Consider the following 16,363-nt stretch of genomic DNA (forward strand, 5'->3'; position numbering starts at 1 on the left):
TTGTGGATATGAATTGTGAATTGTGAATTGTGACTGGATTGTGGATCTTTGTGAATTTGCCTATGTCTGCTTAGCCGCTGTAATGGTTAGTCGCGAACTCTTTCGAATACTTTCTTTTCTCTTATGTGTCCACGGGAGATTCAATTCGAACTTTGCAACTCTTTCCGGCATTAGTAAGATAAATACCATGAATGCACAAGATTAAAAGCAATCATACTGTTATGATTCGAAAGTTTCGACTTTAACGCTGAATAATTAAAACGTTAAAAGAAGTTTACACCCAAAATATTAAATCTTATTTCTATATCTTCCTGTCTTTTGCTCATCAGCCTTATCTCTGGGGCCCTTCTCCCCATGCCAATCATGCTACATAGAGAACCATGACAACGAGAATAACTATGAGGACCTATGATTTTATATGCTAAAATGAACATAAACAACACTTCATCTGCTTTGTGTTTTTGTCCAAAGATGAGCCTACTACACACTAACGAGTCCCATGCTGACTGCTGTTGTGTTGGGGCCTTTGCTGCTCTTTTTGGCTGTGTTGTGTTGTGTCTGCTTTTGTTGTGGTTTTTAATTGTATGTGGGCCGAAGAAAAGAAGTATGACAATTCTCCCACGCCCAAAACAGTTTTTTGGTAAATATCATGAGGTGTCCCATATCCGAAGAGTGGGATTAATCCCCGCTCGAGTTCGGTTTGCCTTCGCCACAAAGTGCATTTCGAACCCCTACAATTGAGGCACCAAGTAGCTCGTCATTGAAGGTGATAGTTTGCCAACTGCACAACACCTTGTAATTAGTCCGGTTGTGTGGATTTTTAGTCTGTTAATATGTGTGTGGAGCATACCTAACTGTAAGTATGTATTAAACCAACATGCATAATTAGTTGTTTTCATATCAAGGGGTAATTTAACGTACGGGAGATTTAAATCCGAATGTAAGAAGATGGGTACACTGCCATGATCAAAAGACCTATTTTGTATATACATTATGTTGACAATATATTAATGGGCTGAGTGTTTTTTTTTCTTTTTTCTTGGGCTATACATAAATTTGTGGGGAAGTTGTTAATAAACACATATAGCCTCATACTTTTTAATTAAACTTCTAACCCCTTCCGAGTCCTGAAAAAAGATGTTGCAAAATTTGTAAGTTTGTAACAACTGATGAATCATGCTTGCTTAGCCAGAAAGTAATGTGCTTTACAATTTTATCTGAAAAAAAGTAGAAATAAGAGAAGAAAGATAAAAGAGAAATGGAAACCTTTTTTATTGTTTGGATTGAATAACAAATATTTGTCAAATTTTTTAAAAGTTAAGCAACACAACATTTTTATTATTTTATTCAAAATTTTTCAGTTTTATGTAGAAAATAAAACCTATACAATTTATGTTATGGCTTTTAAATCCAAATATATTGTAAATAAGTTATTTATCACACAATGAAAAGACCTTACTATCCATTAGAAATTTAGAACAGTCGTTTATAAAGGTCGGGTTGAATCCAGACCCGCAGAACCCGGCGTCAATATAAAATAAAACCAAGGCAAGGAAAAAAAAAAACACGAAGCACTACAGAACATTTTTAACACGTATTGATATTTATTTATTTTTTACTCAGACGACGAGTTAATTATTTATTTAAATAGTTTAGCTCTGGAAGTGGCTTGGATGAGATCTCTGCTTCTCGTTATAATTCACTTGAAAATTCCACATTTTATAAAATCCCAAAAAACTCTCCCTTCTAACCCCCTTTCTCAGATCTCTCTCCCTTGTTCGCTTTTGCGGGTCTAAGGGTTTCGTTGCTGTTCTAGATCTCACAGCGATTCGAATCCCCCGCAGGGTTCGAAACGCTTTCTCTCTCAATCTTTACATCTCTTCGCTGTGGACTCTCAGTTCACTGCTGGCCTAATCGCATCCGCAGATCCGAGCCTTCCTTTCCGAGCCGTCGATCTGCGCAACCATGGCGGCCGCGAACGCTCCGATCACCATGAAGGAAGCCCTAACGGTCAGTTCTATCTTCTGATTCGATGCTACTTAAGCTCAATTTCAAATTACACTTGTTTTTTTGAGCTGAAATAGTTGCTGTTTGGTCGATTACTTTGCTCGATTTATCGTTTAAGCTTACTTAGTTGGTTTTTAGCTTCACATGGATCTGAAGTGTCTAAAATTCGTGGTCTATGTTCAGATCTGATAATTATCTCACTAGGGATTGCTAACTTAGGCAACTATGATTTTGAACACAACAACTGTTTACTGAGAGGTTTTGACTAAAATAAAAAAGTGATTGATGGGTTTATGTGATCTGATCTGATTGCAGCTTCCGAGCGTTGGGATTAATCCACAATTCATAACATTCACACATGTTACTATGGAATCCGATAAGTACATATGTGTTCGGGAGACTTCGCCGCAGAATAGTATTGTTATTATTGATATGAGTATGCCGATGCAACCTTTGAGGAGGCCAATCACTGCGGACTCTGCACTTATGAATCCAAATTCCAAAATCCTTGCATTGAAAGGTATGCTATAATTACATGTTTGCATTCCAAAATCCTTGTCTCTGTTGAGAAATTCTCTTGCTTACCGTTCTGGTTTTGATCTTAATGTGTTGTGGATGCACTTAGTTTAGTATTTTGTTTCAGCATCAACTTATTGACCCATAGTTTACTTGATTAGTATTGCAATAAGTTTAGTCATAGACTGATAGACTCACCATGCATCTTGCTAATTCATCTACAGCATATAGTTAGTTGGACCAGCAGCGATTATCATATACATGTTATGCTCATAACCTTATTTACCTACTGGTTTTTACTTGCCGGCGCCTTACCTTTCTTTATGGACTTTAGTGTATACTTTTGTTAATGCTGCACTATTATTTATTTATTTTTTTGCTCATGTGTTGTCAAATCTGTTTGAAGCCCAAGTCCAAGGTACTACTCAGGATCACCTTCAAATATTTAACATTGAGATGAAAGCAAAATTGAAATCACATCTTATGCCTGAACAGGTACTCACTTTATTGGTTTACTAATTAGTATATTTTTTTCGCATCTCTTCAAAATTGTGTGAGAATATCAGGTTCTTATCATTTTCTGCCGGGTTTTAAACAATCTAGCTTACCTTTCCTGTTGGTTCATTTGTAGATTGTTTTTTGGAAGTGGATAACCCCAAAGATGTTGGGTTTAGTCACTCAGACTACAGTGTATCACTGGTCAATTGAAGGTAAGATGCCTTAAACAACTTATTTGAGTAACCCAATCATACATCTTCAGCTTTTTGTCACATGGAAACATTCAAATTTATGATATCAACTCGCTTGTTTTGCTAATTCTTTTTGTTCTTTATGTGTTTGTCCTTGTAGGGGAGTCGGAACCTGTCAAGGTGTTTGAGCGAACAGCTAATCTGGCAAACAATCAGATAATAAATTACCGTTGTGATCCTTCTGAGAAGTGGTTGGTTTTGGTTGGAATTGCTCCTGGTGCTCCGGAGGTATGCTGTTATGTCTATTAATGCCTGTCCAGCATTCATTTCTTATGTTCTCCAGTATTCTTTTTCTCAGCTGAGGAAAATTGTCAGAAACTGCAAAAATCTTTGGGTCTTTTGTCGCCCTGTTTGAGTTCCTACAAGTGCAGTCCTGTTTTCTTTATTCTTGCTCAATGAGTGTTTGTGGTCAGCCCTTTAATTGTCAATCTTTCTTTGTATTAAGATGTCTGTACTTTTATTTGGATTAGATTTGGTATAGCTTCATAAACAATACTGTGGCAACTATGTTAGCCAATGATTGATGTTGTGAAACAACTCTGCTTCCATATTAGTTTTGTTTTCATTTCCTTTTATGGAGTTCCTTCTCTTCTGTTTGTAGAGTTTACAATATGTCAGACAAAATCTACAACCCGTCTCTTTTAAGGCCACTTTTATGCTGTACTGCTTCTGATCCTTAGTCTTGTTTTGTTTGTAGAGGCCACAATTGGTTAAAGGAAATTTGCAACTCTTCTCTGTGGATCAGCAGCGCAGTCAAGCTCTTGAAGCACATGCTGCATCATTTGCTCAATACAAGGTGTGCCAATTTCATTTTCCCATTCTCTTACTCTGTATTTGATCTTTACACTCTTGCACTACACACAATTGGTTATTACATATGTGTATTTATATATATACATAAAAGTGTATATATATATATATATATACACACCCTATATATACATATATATATGTATATTTGAATATTGTTGATCTTTTTCATTTCTTTTGAACAGGTTCCAGGGAATGAGAATCCCTCGACTCTTATTTCTTTTGCCACTAAGACCCTGAATGCTGGACAGATTACATCAAAGTTACATGTTATTGAGCTCGGTGCCCAGCCAGGTTGATATAAGGATTATATTATAGTTACATGTACATGAAATGAGCTGGACTTGCCTTGTTCTGTGTAAACACATGTTTTGTTGTTTCTTTACCCACAATCTCTTACACATTTGTAAAGGGTGATTATGTTTAGTGGGATATTGAAATAGGGTACTTCATTATTAGTGGTAATTAGTCATGGAGATATTGGTTACATATGCTTAGAATCTAATTTTGAATAAGTTTAACATGCTCATAAAGTTAATTAGTGGTATGAGTCATAGAAAATGTGTTGTTTTATGTATTGTATTTTGATGATTGTAAAGTTAAAGGAACATGTTGTGAGTTTGAATTTCTTTTTTTTGCTTCTTCAGGGAAGCCATCTTTTACGAAGAAACAAGCAGATCTGTTCTTTCCTCCAGATTTTGCTGATGATTTCCCAGTTGCCATGCAGGTACTGAATTTACTAATGATTTTGACTAATCTTGTATAATACGGTACATATGTTAATACTGAATTTGTTAATTTGGCAGATGTCTCACAAGTACAGCTTGATTTATGTAATTACAAAGCTTGGGCTACTGTTTGTGTATGATTTAGAGACAGCTAGTGCAGTTTACAGAAATAGAATTAGTCCGGATCCAATCTTCTTGACAACAGAGGCTTCATCAGTTGGAGGGTTTTACGCGGTTAATAGGCGGGGCCAGGTGTTGTTGGCTACAATTAATGAACAAACTATTGTGCCTTTTGTCAGCGGTCAGGTATGTTTGAAATATTTTCTCCTTGTTATGGTGTTCCAAGTAGCATGTTGTGCTTAAGATTTTTTTGTTTGTTTTAATTTGCAGTTAAACAATTTGGAGCTTGCTGTCAATCTGGCCAAAAGAGGAAATCTTCCTGGTGCCGAAAATCTTGTAAGATATTCATTATTATTCAATGTTAAGCTTGAGTGGTGGTAGGTTTTCTCTAAGAGTAATTTAGGATCCATATATCATTGCTCAATGGAAGTAATATATCGTTCAAATGACAATTTGATTGTTAATGTTAGGCAGTGTTGTATCCAATTTGAAGTTGTCATGATTAGTCAGTATTTTTGAACTGGATGCTCGCATAAGGTGTGCTTGTTAAGGTTGAGTGGGCAAAGGGAATTTATCCATATAGCGTATTTACTTCTACTCATGGAATGTTGATTTTATATCTATTATGTTTGTCTTGTTTTTTATTACCCTTTTGAGTGAGCTATTAGAGTCCTTAGAATAAAGGAGGTGAGATGAGAGAAGGCCGTATTCTATATGGTAGTCAACAATTTCACTATGGCTTATTGTTGACTTGACTGTGCTTGGTTATCTTGCCTGTATGTCATAATTTGAGAAAGTATCATCACCTCTATGTGAAATTGCTGACGTGCCTACCTGAATCTTACAGGTTGTCCAGCGTTTCCAAGAACTGTTTGCCCAAACTAAGTACAAAGAAGCTGCTGAACTTGCTGCCGAGTCCCCACAAGGAATTCTCCGTACGCCTGATACAGTTGCTAAATTTCAGGTTTCATTTCGCTTCTGTACTTGTACATGTTTCTTCCATTGGCTAGTATTTTCGTAACTTCAGATGATTTGTACTGCATTTGTCTACCATGCATGTAGTATTATTGTTTTTAGTTGTTTTATTGGTATTGAGCTCCGGGTATGAAGCTTGTTGTGTTCAAGTAGTTCATGCCCTTTGGCCATTTGGGATGTCTTTTTAATGGCTTGATTGCAGTATTCTCTAAGAGGCTACATCTTATAAGTTTTGGTATAAGAATTTGTTAAGCTTTAGAATATTAATGAGAAATGTTATTGATGCTTTCTCGGTGAGGAGAATAACTAATTCAAGTTTCTGTCTGTTTCAAAGTTGGTGAGAAATGAATGAATAATAAATGTGCAATAGTGACCAAATTGAGATAAAACTCTATTGGTAAAAAGACATAATGTGCTTGATAAGTTTAGACTTGATGTACACTTGTTTGAGATGGTGAGAGTTACAATTTTTGTGTGCATTTTTAAGATAGACTACAACTAGATGAAATTTAACGGTCATGGTTTTATTGTCTCTCCAATGTGTTGCAGAGTGTTCCTGTCCAAACTGGGCAAACCCCACCTCTGTTGCAGTACTTTGGGACCCTCTTGACACGAGGGAAGCTCAATGCGTTCGAGTCATTGGAATTATCACGTCTTGTAGTGAACCAGAACAAAAAGAATCTTTTGGAGAACTGGTTGGCAGAGGACAAACTCGAATGCAGTGAGGAACTGGGAGATCTTGTGAAGGTTTGTTTTGCTATTTGAATTTAAACTTGGCTATCTTTTGGATTATTACATTTTTGGTGTTATAATCGTTTATTTTTTTCTTGTAGACTGTGGATAATGATCTTGCTTTGAAAATATATATTAAAGCCAGAGCAACTCCAAAAGTTGTTGCAGCTTTTGCTGAGCGAAGGGAATTTGACAAGATACTGATCTACTCAAAGCAGGTGAGGAAATGTTTCTATGTAGCATTGGTTTCTAAATGTTTTCGTATTTGGTAAATGGCTGTTGGTGTCTGATATCCATTCTCTTGGTTGCTTTAGGTTGGCTACACGCCTGACTATCTGTTCCTTTTGCAAACAATTCTTCGAGCAGATCCGCAGGTATGCAAACAATACTCAGCAAGCTTATATTTTCTATTTTAGTCCTTGAAAGCCGAAAGCATAACTAGATTACACATTGATCCTTGTTCATTGAATGTCCCATTGAAAAAAAAATTCTTCTATTTGTATTTTTTCAGTTGACACCCACATCACTCTGTACATTTGGCTTGCAATTGTATTGGGTTGAACTTGAACTTGTTTTAAGGAGTTGTATAAAGTTCAAACTAAACCAGGTTTTGATGTGATTTTGAATGTAGGGTGCTGTTAATTTTGCATTGATGATGTCTCAAATGGAAGGTGGTTGTCCAGTTGATTACAACACCATAACTGATCTCTTTCTTCAGGTTTGTTCATTCACATTATGACTAGGGTTTACGATATGGTATCCTCCTTTTCATTTTCAGTGTTTTGTGTTCTGTTATTTCTCAACAAAGTTCATCATAGGGCATAAGTTCTTTTGTTTTTTCATAAAAGAAAGTTATATGAAACCTTTGAAATTATGGAAATATTAAAAGATGAATAAGAGACTCACATGCTTTTTGTTTCTCTTCGTCATTTTAGAGGAACCTGATTCGTGAGGCGACCGCCTTTTTATTGGATGTTCTGAAGCCAAATCTTCCAGAACATGCTTTCCTGCAAACCAAGGTTTCTATCCTCAGAGCTATTTATGCATATCTAAACTTTCCTATTTTCAGCTGGTTGACATTTTTTCATACTTGCAGGTCCTTGAAATCAATTTAGTGACTTTTCCAAATGTGGCTGATGCTATTTTAGCCAATGGAATGTTCAGTCATTATGATCGCCCCCGAATTGCCCAGCTATGTGAAAAAGCTGGTCTTTATGTGCGAGCTCTGCAAGTAAGATGTCTTCTTGCTGTTCTATTTCCTTTTCTTACCCTCTGTATTTTCCAATTATGACATTTGTCTTAAAAAAAAATTTATTTCTGATGCAGCATTACTCAGAGTTGCCTGATATTAAACGTGTTATAGTGAATACACATGCAATAGAGCCACAGGTTGATATCCTCTCTAACTACATCAAATTGGTACCATTAACTTGTAGTACTGTTACTAATTTTTTTTTTTCCTCCCTTCTAGTCACTCGTAGAGTTTTTTGGCACTCTTTCACGAGAATGGGCATTGGAGTGTATGAAAGATCTTTTATTGGTCAATTTAAGAGGCAACCTTCAGATAATTGTACAGGTATACACTTTTTTTTTTCTTCATATAGTGATGTTAAAAAATATAACTGGAGATTTAACTGAAGCAAACTAATACCTGCACAGGTTGCTAAGGAATACTCTGAGCAGTTGGGTGTTGATCAATGCATGAAGCTTTTTGAACAGTTCAAGTCATATGAAGGGTTGTACTTCTTCCTTGGGTCGTTTCTGAGCTCAAGGTAATCTGTTCAAGAAGAGAAGTTTTCTCTATTTTTTCTTCTGTTGTGGATGTCACATCCAGTTTATTCTTGATTCTTATTTTCCTAATGTGACAGTGAGGATCCTGATATCCACTTCAAGTACATTGAGGCAGCTGCTAAAACCGGACAAATCAAAGAGGTGGAGCGAGTTACTAGAGAATCAAACTTCTATGACGCTGAGAAAACAAAGAACTTCTTAATGGAAGCTAAGCTCCCAGATGCACGACCGCTCATTAATGTTTGTGATCGTTTTGGATTTGTTCCAGATCTGACACACTACTTGTACACGAACAACATGCTTCGTTACATTGAAGGTTATGTTCAAAAGGTACTATTTGAGCCCTCTTTGACACTTCAAAGTGCATGACTATGGGTTTTTAGTATTGAGAATGTTTGGCACTTTGCATAGGTGAATCCTGGGAATGCTCCTTTAGTTGTCGGACAGTTGCTTGATGATGAGTGCCCTGAAGATTTTATCAAAGGCTTGATTCTTTCTGTCCGTTCATTGCTTCCTGTGGAGCCCCTTGTGGAGGAATGCGAGAAGAGGTGGTATCCTAATTTATGTCCTTCCATCATCTCTTTTTCTTCGTCATACTTAATTTTCTTCTTTTTGCCCCTCATTAGGAATCGACTTCGTTTACTCACTCAGTTCTTGGAGCATCTTGTGAGTGAGGGAAGCCAAGACGTACATGTTCACAATGCTTTGGGTAAAATCATCATTGATAGCGGCAATAATCCAGAGCACTTCCTTACCACAAACCCATATTATGATTCACGTGTTGTTGGTAAATATTGTGAGAAACGTGACCCTACCCTTGCTGTTGTTGCTTACCGCCGTGGACAATGTGATGATGAACTTATTAATGTCACAAATAAAAACTCTTTGTTCAAATTGCAAGCAAGGTTGGTGATTTAGTATTTGATTGTTTAAAAATATTTCATTTCATTCTGGTTCCTGGAGGTTTACTTACTACTTCATTGTCTCAGATATGTGGTTGAGAGAATGGATGAAGATCTTTGGGGAAAAGTTCTTGACCCTGAGAATGAGTACAGAAGACAACTTATTGATCAAGTTGTTTCTACTGCCTTGCCTGAGAGCAAGAGCCCAGAACAAGTGTCTGCGGCTGTTAAGGCTTTCATGACTGCTGATTTGCCTCACGAATTAATTGAACTTCTTGAAAAGATTGTGCTTCAAAACTCTGCCTTCAGTGGCAACTTCAATCTGCAAAACTTGCTAATTTTAACAGCCATCAAGGCAGATCCGTCTAGAGTTATGGATTATATTAATAGGCTGGATAACTTTGATGGACCTGCAGTTGGGGAAGTAGCTGTGGAAGCCCAGCTGTATGAGGAAGCATTTGCAATTTTCAAGAAGTTTAACTTGAATGTTCAAGCTGTTAACGTTTTGCTGGATAACATCAGAAGCATTGATAGGGCTGTGGAGTTTGCATTCCGTGTTGAAGAAGATGCCGTTTGGAGCCAGGTTGCAAAGGCTCAACTCCGGGAGGGGCTGGTGAGCGATGCAATTGAGTCATTCATTCGTGCGGATGATGCCACCCAATTCTTGGATGTTATTCGTGCTTCTGAGGATGCAGATGTCTACCATGACTTGGTGAGGTACCTTCTGATGGTTAGGCAGAAGGCGAGAGAGCCCAAGGTGGACAGTGAGCTCATTTATGCATATGCAAAGATTGATAGGCTTGCTGACATTGAAGAGTTTATTCTTATGCCTAATGTTGCTAATCTCCAAAATGTTGGTGATCGCCTATACGACGAGGCCCTCTATGAGGCTGCAAAAATAATATTTGCTTTTATATCTAACTGGGCCAAGTTGGCAATAACTCTAGTGAAGCTCAAACAATTCCAAGGTGCTGTTGATGCAGCACGAAAAGCCAACAGTGCAAAGACATGGAAGGAGGTTTGCTTTGCTTGTGTTGATGCTGAGGAGTTCCGCTTAGCTCAGATTTGTGGCCTCAACATTATTATACAGGTGATTTGCTGCATCTACTTCTCATATGTCAATCTAGATTTTGTTGCATGGATTCTTTGGATGTCTAAAAGAGCAGACCTTTCATGAGTAAAGAAAAGTATTTGTTTAAGTTGTTTAATGCCTGAGCTTCGAAATCTTGTTCCTCTTTGAGTATTTGCTCATTTTTTATACAGTTCTCACTGAATTTGTGCGCTGCTTTAAATTTTACAGGTGGATGATTTGGAAGAGGTCAGTGAATACTATCAGAATAGAGGATGCTTCAACGAGCTAATATCTCTAATGGAGAGTGGTCTAGGGTTAGAACGTGCTCACATGGGAATCTTTACTGAGTTGGGGTTCTATATGCTAGATATCGTCCGGAGAAACTTATGGAGCACATCAAATTGTTTGCAAATCGTCTAAATATTCCCAAGCTTATACGAGCTTGTGATGAGCAGCAACATTGGAAGGAGCTTACCTATCTGTATATTCAATATGATGAGTTTGATAATGCTGCAACTACCATCATGAATCATTCCCCTGAAGCCTGGGATCACATGCAGTTCAAAGATGTTGCAGTTAAAGTTGCTAATGTGGAGCTATATTATAAGGCTGTGCACTTCTACTTGCAAGAGCATCCAGATCTCATTAACGATCTTCTAAATGTGCTCGCACTTCGTGTAGATCATACACGTGTGGTTGACATTATGCGGAAGGTAATTGATTGTGCATGTATTTACTGGCAGCTTAGATTCTTAGTGCCCCTCCCCAATCCAACATTTTTTTTACTGAAAGTATTGATAACGAATTTCATTTCCATGGCTCTTATGTTGAGATTCTTTTGCATTTGAATATGTTAGGCTGGTCACCTGCTTCTTGTGAAGCCATACATGGTTGCAGTTCAGAGCAACAATGTCTCTGCTGTTAATGAGGCTTTGAATGCGATATATGTTGAGGAGGAAGATTATGAAAGATTGCGTGAATCAATTGATTTGCATGATAGCTTTGACCAAATAGGCCTTGCTCAAAAGGTGAAATGCTTTCTATTTGTAGTTCGCTCTTTGTTTACTGTGTTTATGTTCAATAGCCTTAAACTGTTTGTTTGGTCAGATTGAGAAACACGAGCTTCTGGAAATGAGACGTGTTGCTGCTTATATTTACAAGAAAGCTGGAAGGTGGAAGCAGTCCATTGGATTGTCAAAGAAGGACAAACTTTACAAAGATGCCATGGAGACAGCCTCACAGTCTGGTGACCGTGAACTTGCAGAGGAGTTGCTTGTTTATTTCATTGAACAGGTAAGGAGCTCTTTGAAAGAAAAAAGAAAATTCACTTATTGTTTTTATTTTAATATTATTAGGGTTAATAAATGTTTATTTTTTTGTTCAAATTGCAGGGAAAGAAAGAATGCTTTGCATCATGCCTGTTTGTCTGTTACGATTTGATTAGGGCAGATGTTGTCCTTGAACTTGCTTGGATGAACAACATGATTGACTTTGCTTTCCCATATTTGCTACAGGTAATTTTTTAAAATCTTGTCCTGAACTTTCTTGTTTGTTAAAGGTCAATTAGATGTCTGTTTTGTTTGTGGTGCCAAGCATTCTGCTTCTAAGCATTCATTGGACTTTCTTTAAATTGAAGTTGTTTGGTTTTGATTGGAATCTTTCATCGATGCACTTGGAAGAAGCAGCACGTTCAACCCAGTTGAACATTATGTAATGGCGATCTTTCACATTCTCTGTTTTGCAGTTTATCCGTGAATACACTGGCAAAGTTGATGAACTAGTGAAGGACAAACTTGAAGCTCAGAAAGAGGTGAAGGCTAAAGAGCAGGAAGAGAAAGAAGTTATTGCACAGCAGGTATTCACTTTGAGATTGCTCCTATACTTTTGCCTTTGTGTTCTATCAATTTGCTTTCTTAAAAATTGTTCCAAATTTCCCCTTCTGGACTTAGCTTTCTTTGCTTAAACGTCATTTTGCATTATGATTCATTGAATGAAATATGTTTGCAGAACATGTATGCTCAGTTGCTGCCTCTTGCTTTGCCTGCACCACCAATGCCTGGTATGGGAGGGGGGTTTGCTCCTCCGCCACCTATGGGAGGAATGCCACCAATGGGCATGCCACCTTTTGGCATGCCACCAATGGGCAGTAGCTATTGAGATGAACTATTCTTGTGGAACTGGATCTTGAATTTGGTGTTTTAGTCAGTAGGGCAACCTATTCGATAGAACGTTCCATTTAGTGTAATTTTATGAAGGCTTACATGCCGTCATTTCCTTTTTATTTTATTTTATTTTTCTAATTTGTTTTTGATGGGTTGAAAGGGTGCAGCTTAAATAATTGTGTCATAGGTTGTGTGGATATGTCGTCTTGTAATATTCTTTTGTAGCAGAGGCATTTTTTCTTTTTGGCTGTTGGTTGAGGGCGAGCTTAGAATTTTCTCCTCTGTATTATTGTTCTCGTTTTTCAAACTTGCCTGAGTATAATACAAAACAGTACACTGATAATTTTGAAGTGCCTTATTTACACTCTTCTTTAATTTATGTCCCATTTGAAATTGATTGGTGCAGCAACCATTTGTTTTCCAACTGCAAGGTGCAGTTTGTTGACTGATTTTTAATCCTTCATGTTTTATCTTTTAAGATTTTGAAATTATCATATCTTGTCTTCTGCTTATCATATCACTAGCCCGTTCTTCTTCTCAAACCTATTCAACGTTTAAGTCCCAAATCCGCTTGTCATTGCTTTAGGTGCAATGTGAGAGGCGAAAGGATAATAAATAATATAAATTTTTGAAAAAGAGAAAAGAAATGTGTTCGAAAAATCTGCCTAGGTGGAGTTCGGTTTTACTGTTACCAAATCTCGTGCCTTCTGTTTCCCAGTTTTGTCATTTGTGACATCTGGCAAATAATGGAGAGTTGGAGAGCTACGTTTTATGCATTTATCTTCTCTCCCAATTGGAAGATGAGAGCGAGAGAGAGAGAGAATATTCAAACATAAGTTTAGGGTGTGGCTGCACGGCTGTACTATTAAAATATTCGAATATACAATGAGTACAGCCGCCCGGCTATATTATTTAAATATTCTAATATAATTATAGAGTATAGCGCTGTTGTACCATTAAAAAGCGTATAGACCGCGCGGCTATACTATTAAAATATTAGAATATATTCAAATAGTATAGCTATTGAAATATTCTAATATATTCAGATAGTATAGCCGACCGGCTATACTATTTAGATACATATAGAGTACAGACGCACGGCTGTACAATTAAAATATCCAAATATATTCGGCGATACTATTAAAATATTGGAATATATGACAAGCATATAGCCGCACGGCTTCATATAGCCCTTTCATCGCCTTCAAAAACCAAAACGACATCGTGTTCGTTCTGTTTAGTGTTGTTCTATCTTTGGGTCTCGTTACGAAGTCAGAAAATCGAAATAATCGAGTTGAGTCCTTTTTCATCATTCAATTTCCGGGCCTCTCTACAAATTTCCCAAGACGATCGATCGACGTGAATGGCTTACCAATTCGTGATTTGGGGTCTGATCACAGCTCTCTCAGCCTTGATCCTCAGATTCTCTCTCCAAATATTCACCGCCAGAAACAACAGAAAACGAGCGGTGGCCTTCTTCCACCCCTACACCAACGACGGCGGCGGCGGCGAGAGGGTCCTCTGGTGCGCCGTCAAAGCCATCCAGGATGAAAACTCCTCCCTCCACTGCCTCGTCTACACCGGCGACCATGACGCCTCCCCTCTCTCCTTGACCGCGCGCGCCCTCGACCGCTTTGGGGTCAAACTCCTTCACCCACCTAAGGTACTCTCTCTCTCTCACTTTTGTCTTCTATCAAGATTCAATTTGTTTTTTTTTTTTTTTATAACTTGAATTTGGGTTGGAATTTGAAGGTGGTGCATTTGAACAAGAGGAAGTGGATCGAGGAAGCCACGTACCCACGCTTGACCATGATTGGGCAGAGCCTTGGCTCTGTCTACCTCGCATGGGAGGCCTTGACCAAGTTCACTCCTACTTACTATCTCGACACCAGTGGCTACGCCTTTACGTATCCCCTTGCCAGGCTGTTTGGATGCAGAGTTATCTGCTACACCCATTACCCTACAATCAGCTGCGACATGCTCTCTCGTGTTCGTCAGCGGAGCTCCATGTACAACAATGACGACTTCATTGCTCAGAGGTATGTTCATCGTCGCTATTAACATGTGCTGATTGCTGATAATGATTGATGAATAATATGCTTTGCTATTTGTTTAGCCGAAAAAAGCTCAACATGGATTGCTTTTGTTGTGTCGTTGTAGCAATTGGTTATCAAGCTGCAAAGTCATCTACTACAATATATTTAGCCGGATGTATGGGACTGTAGGCTCTTGTGCCCATCTTGCTATGGTTAATTCTTCTTGGACTCAGTCCCATATCGAAAAGCTCTGGAAAATCCCGGAACGGACTAAGCGTGTCTACCCTCCTTGTGATACTTCTGGACTTCAGGTTTGTTACCAGTGTCTTGGCATTTTACTTGGGAACATGGTTTTACGAGTTATGAATGTGACAATGATGTGCTGCAAATATGCAATTGGATTTGCCTTTTAACAAGTTTCTGCCCGAATAGGTGCTTTCTTTGGAGAGGCCAGCGGAACCGGCGAAAATTATATCTGTTGCACAGTTTCGGCCAGAGAAGGTGGGCATATAAACTTTATGAGCACAAGGTACTAAGATTTTTGCGGCTCATTTGTGGGGCCTTTACTTCTTGTGGCTGCTGGCAAGTCCTTATGAACTTTGGTTATTTCTTTCTCAGGCACATGGCCTCCAACTTGAGGCCTTTGCAGCTGCCATAGGGAAATTAGATGCACACTTGCCCAGACCTAAGCTTCAGTTTGTGGGTAGCTGTCGGAATAAGTCGGATGAGGAAAGATTACAAAGTTTGAAAGATAAAGCAATTGAATTGAAAGTGGACGGGGATGTGGAATTTCATAAAAATGTCATGTACAGGTCTGTGCTAAGGATTTCATGTTCTACATCCTTTTTTGCTCATCAAATTAATCTTGTCAAATGCTTATGCAAACATCTGAACTATTCTCTATTTGTACATAAGTTTTTTTGAACTTGTTGGGTTATCTTTTATTCTTGTAATTTGATGACCTCTGTTTGGATTTGTTATTGCTTTCTTAGCTTGGTTAGTTTTCATGTCTACAGGGACTTGGTGCAACTTTTGGGAGGAGCCATTGCAGGAATCCATTCAATGACTGATGAGCACTTTGGAATAAGTGTTGTGGAGTATATGGCTGCAGGAGCCATCCCAATTGGTGAGCATCTCAAGTTATCTGTCATCTGAATCTGAACCAACAAACTCTGTAACTTGTCTTATTCATTATTTCCTGTGCTGATGTTCCTCATGTTTTCCCTTGTTTCAGCACATAATTCTGCTGGCCCAAAAATGGACATTGTCTTACCTGAAGATGGACAGCAAACAGGATTTCTTGCCCGCACCGTGGAGGAATATGCAGATGCCATCCTCAGTATCATAAAAATGCCAGAAACAGAGAGGCTCAAGATGGCTGCAGCTGCAAGGAAACGGGCTGACACATATTCTGAGCAAAGATTCTATGAAGGTTTCAAAGCTGCCGTCTCTGCAATACTTACCCAGGCTTAGAAATAGTGGACTTGATATCAATCACAATATACTTGTAACTTAATAGAGAAGAGCCCTTTCATCAGCCCTTAGTTTTATAACCTTTTTTTTTCACTCCAAGTATTTCCAGTAACTCAAAAAGTTAGATTATGCTGCCGTCTCTAATCAGATTGTTATAATTTTGATGTCTATGATTTCATGTAGTTGAGAAATCCAAGTTTTCTGAGCGACTTTGTATTGCCTTTCGCATATTTACAGTTCTTCTAGACATCCAATTTAGCCTTTTCTTTCCCATTTTTCTTTTTATTTTT

General features: G+C 38.0%; 2 protein-coding genes across 2 annotated transcripts; both read left to right on the forward strand.

The window, feature by feature from the left end:
* The first annotated feature begins 1,562 nt into the window (after nucleotides 1-1,562).
* Nucleotides 1,563-12,922, forward strand: LOC103332801 (Clathrin, heavy chain). The gene is given in 31 exon segments (XM_008235554.3): nucleotides 1,563-2,010; nucleotides 2,323-2,527; nucleotides 2,930-3,018; nucleotides 3,155-3,233; nucleotides 3,373-3,500; nucleotides 3,970-4,068; nucleotides 4,268-4,376; nucleotides 4,730-4,809; nucleotides 4,889-5,116; nucleotides 5,201-5,266; nucleotides 5,778-5,894; nucleotides 6,455-6,652; nucleotides 6,739-6,855; nucleotides 6,952-7,011; nucleotides 7,269-7,355; nucleotides 7,573-7,656; nucleotides 7,734-7,868; nucleotides 7,964-8,026; nucleotides 8,109-8,213; nucleotides 8,297-8,409; nucleotides 8,506-8,758; nucleotides 8,840-8,976; nucleotides 9,055-9,333; nucleotides 9,418-10,420; nucleotides 10,631-10,748; nucleotides 10,751-11,115; nucleotides 11,260-11,430; nucleotides 11,510-11,695; nucleotides 11,794-11,916; nucleotides 12,147-12,257; nucleotides 12,410-12,922. Coding segments are annotated over 31 exon segments (5,103 nt in total). The 5' UTR covers nucleotides 1,563-1,965; the 3' UTR covers nucleotides 12,560-12,922.
* An 888-nt stretch (nucleotides 12,923-13,810) lies between these two features.
* Nucleotides 13,811-16,327, forward strand: LEW3 (UDP-Glycosyltransferase superfamily protein). The gene is made up of 7 exons (XM_008235555.2): nucleotides 13,811-14,227; nucleotides 14,317-14,603; nucleotides 14,725-14,911; nucleotides 15,033-15,101; nucleotides 15,219-15,412; nucleotides 15,617-15,726; nucleotides 15,835-16,327. Exons 1-7 carry the CDS (start codon nucleotides 13,928-13,930, stop codon nucleotides 16,071-16,073), a joined length of 1,386 nt encoding a protein of 461 aa, XP_008233777.2. The 5' UTR covers nucleotides 13,811-13,927; the 3' UTR covers nucleotides 16,074-16,327.
* The last annotated feature ends 36 nt before the right edge of the window (nucleotides 16,328-16,363 follow it).

This window comes from Prunus mume, linkage group LG5, assembly GCF_029339155.1.
Source record: "Prunus mume cultivar Tortuosa linkage group LG5, ASM2933915v1, whole genome shotgun sequence".
Classification (NCBI taxonomy): domain Eukaryota; kingdom Viridiplantae; phylum Streptophyta; class Magnoliopsida; order Rosales; family Rosaceae; genus Prunus; species Prunus mume.

What these genes read in the sequence shown, in the direction of transcription:
- LEW3 (XM_008235555.2), top strand. Translation starts at nt 13,928, where the DNA reads ATGGCTTACCAATTCGTGATTTGGGGTCTGATCACAGCTCTCTCAGCC. An exon ending in CACAGTTTCGGCCAGAGAAG is followed by an intron (nt 15,102 to 15,218) that starts GTGGGCATATAA and finishes TTTCTTTCTCAG; the next exon opens with GCACATGGCCTCCAACTTGA. An exon ending in CATAAAAATGTCATGTACAG is followed by an intron (nt 15,413 to 15,616) that starts GTCTGTGCTAAG and finishes TCATGTCTACAG; the next exon opens with GGACTTGGTGCAACTTTTGG.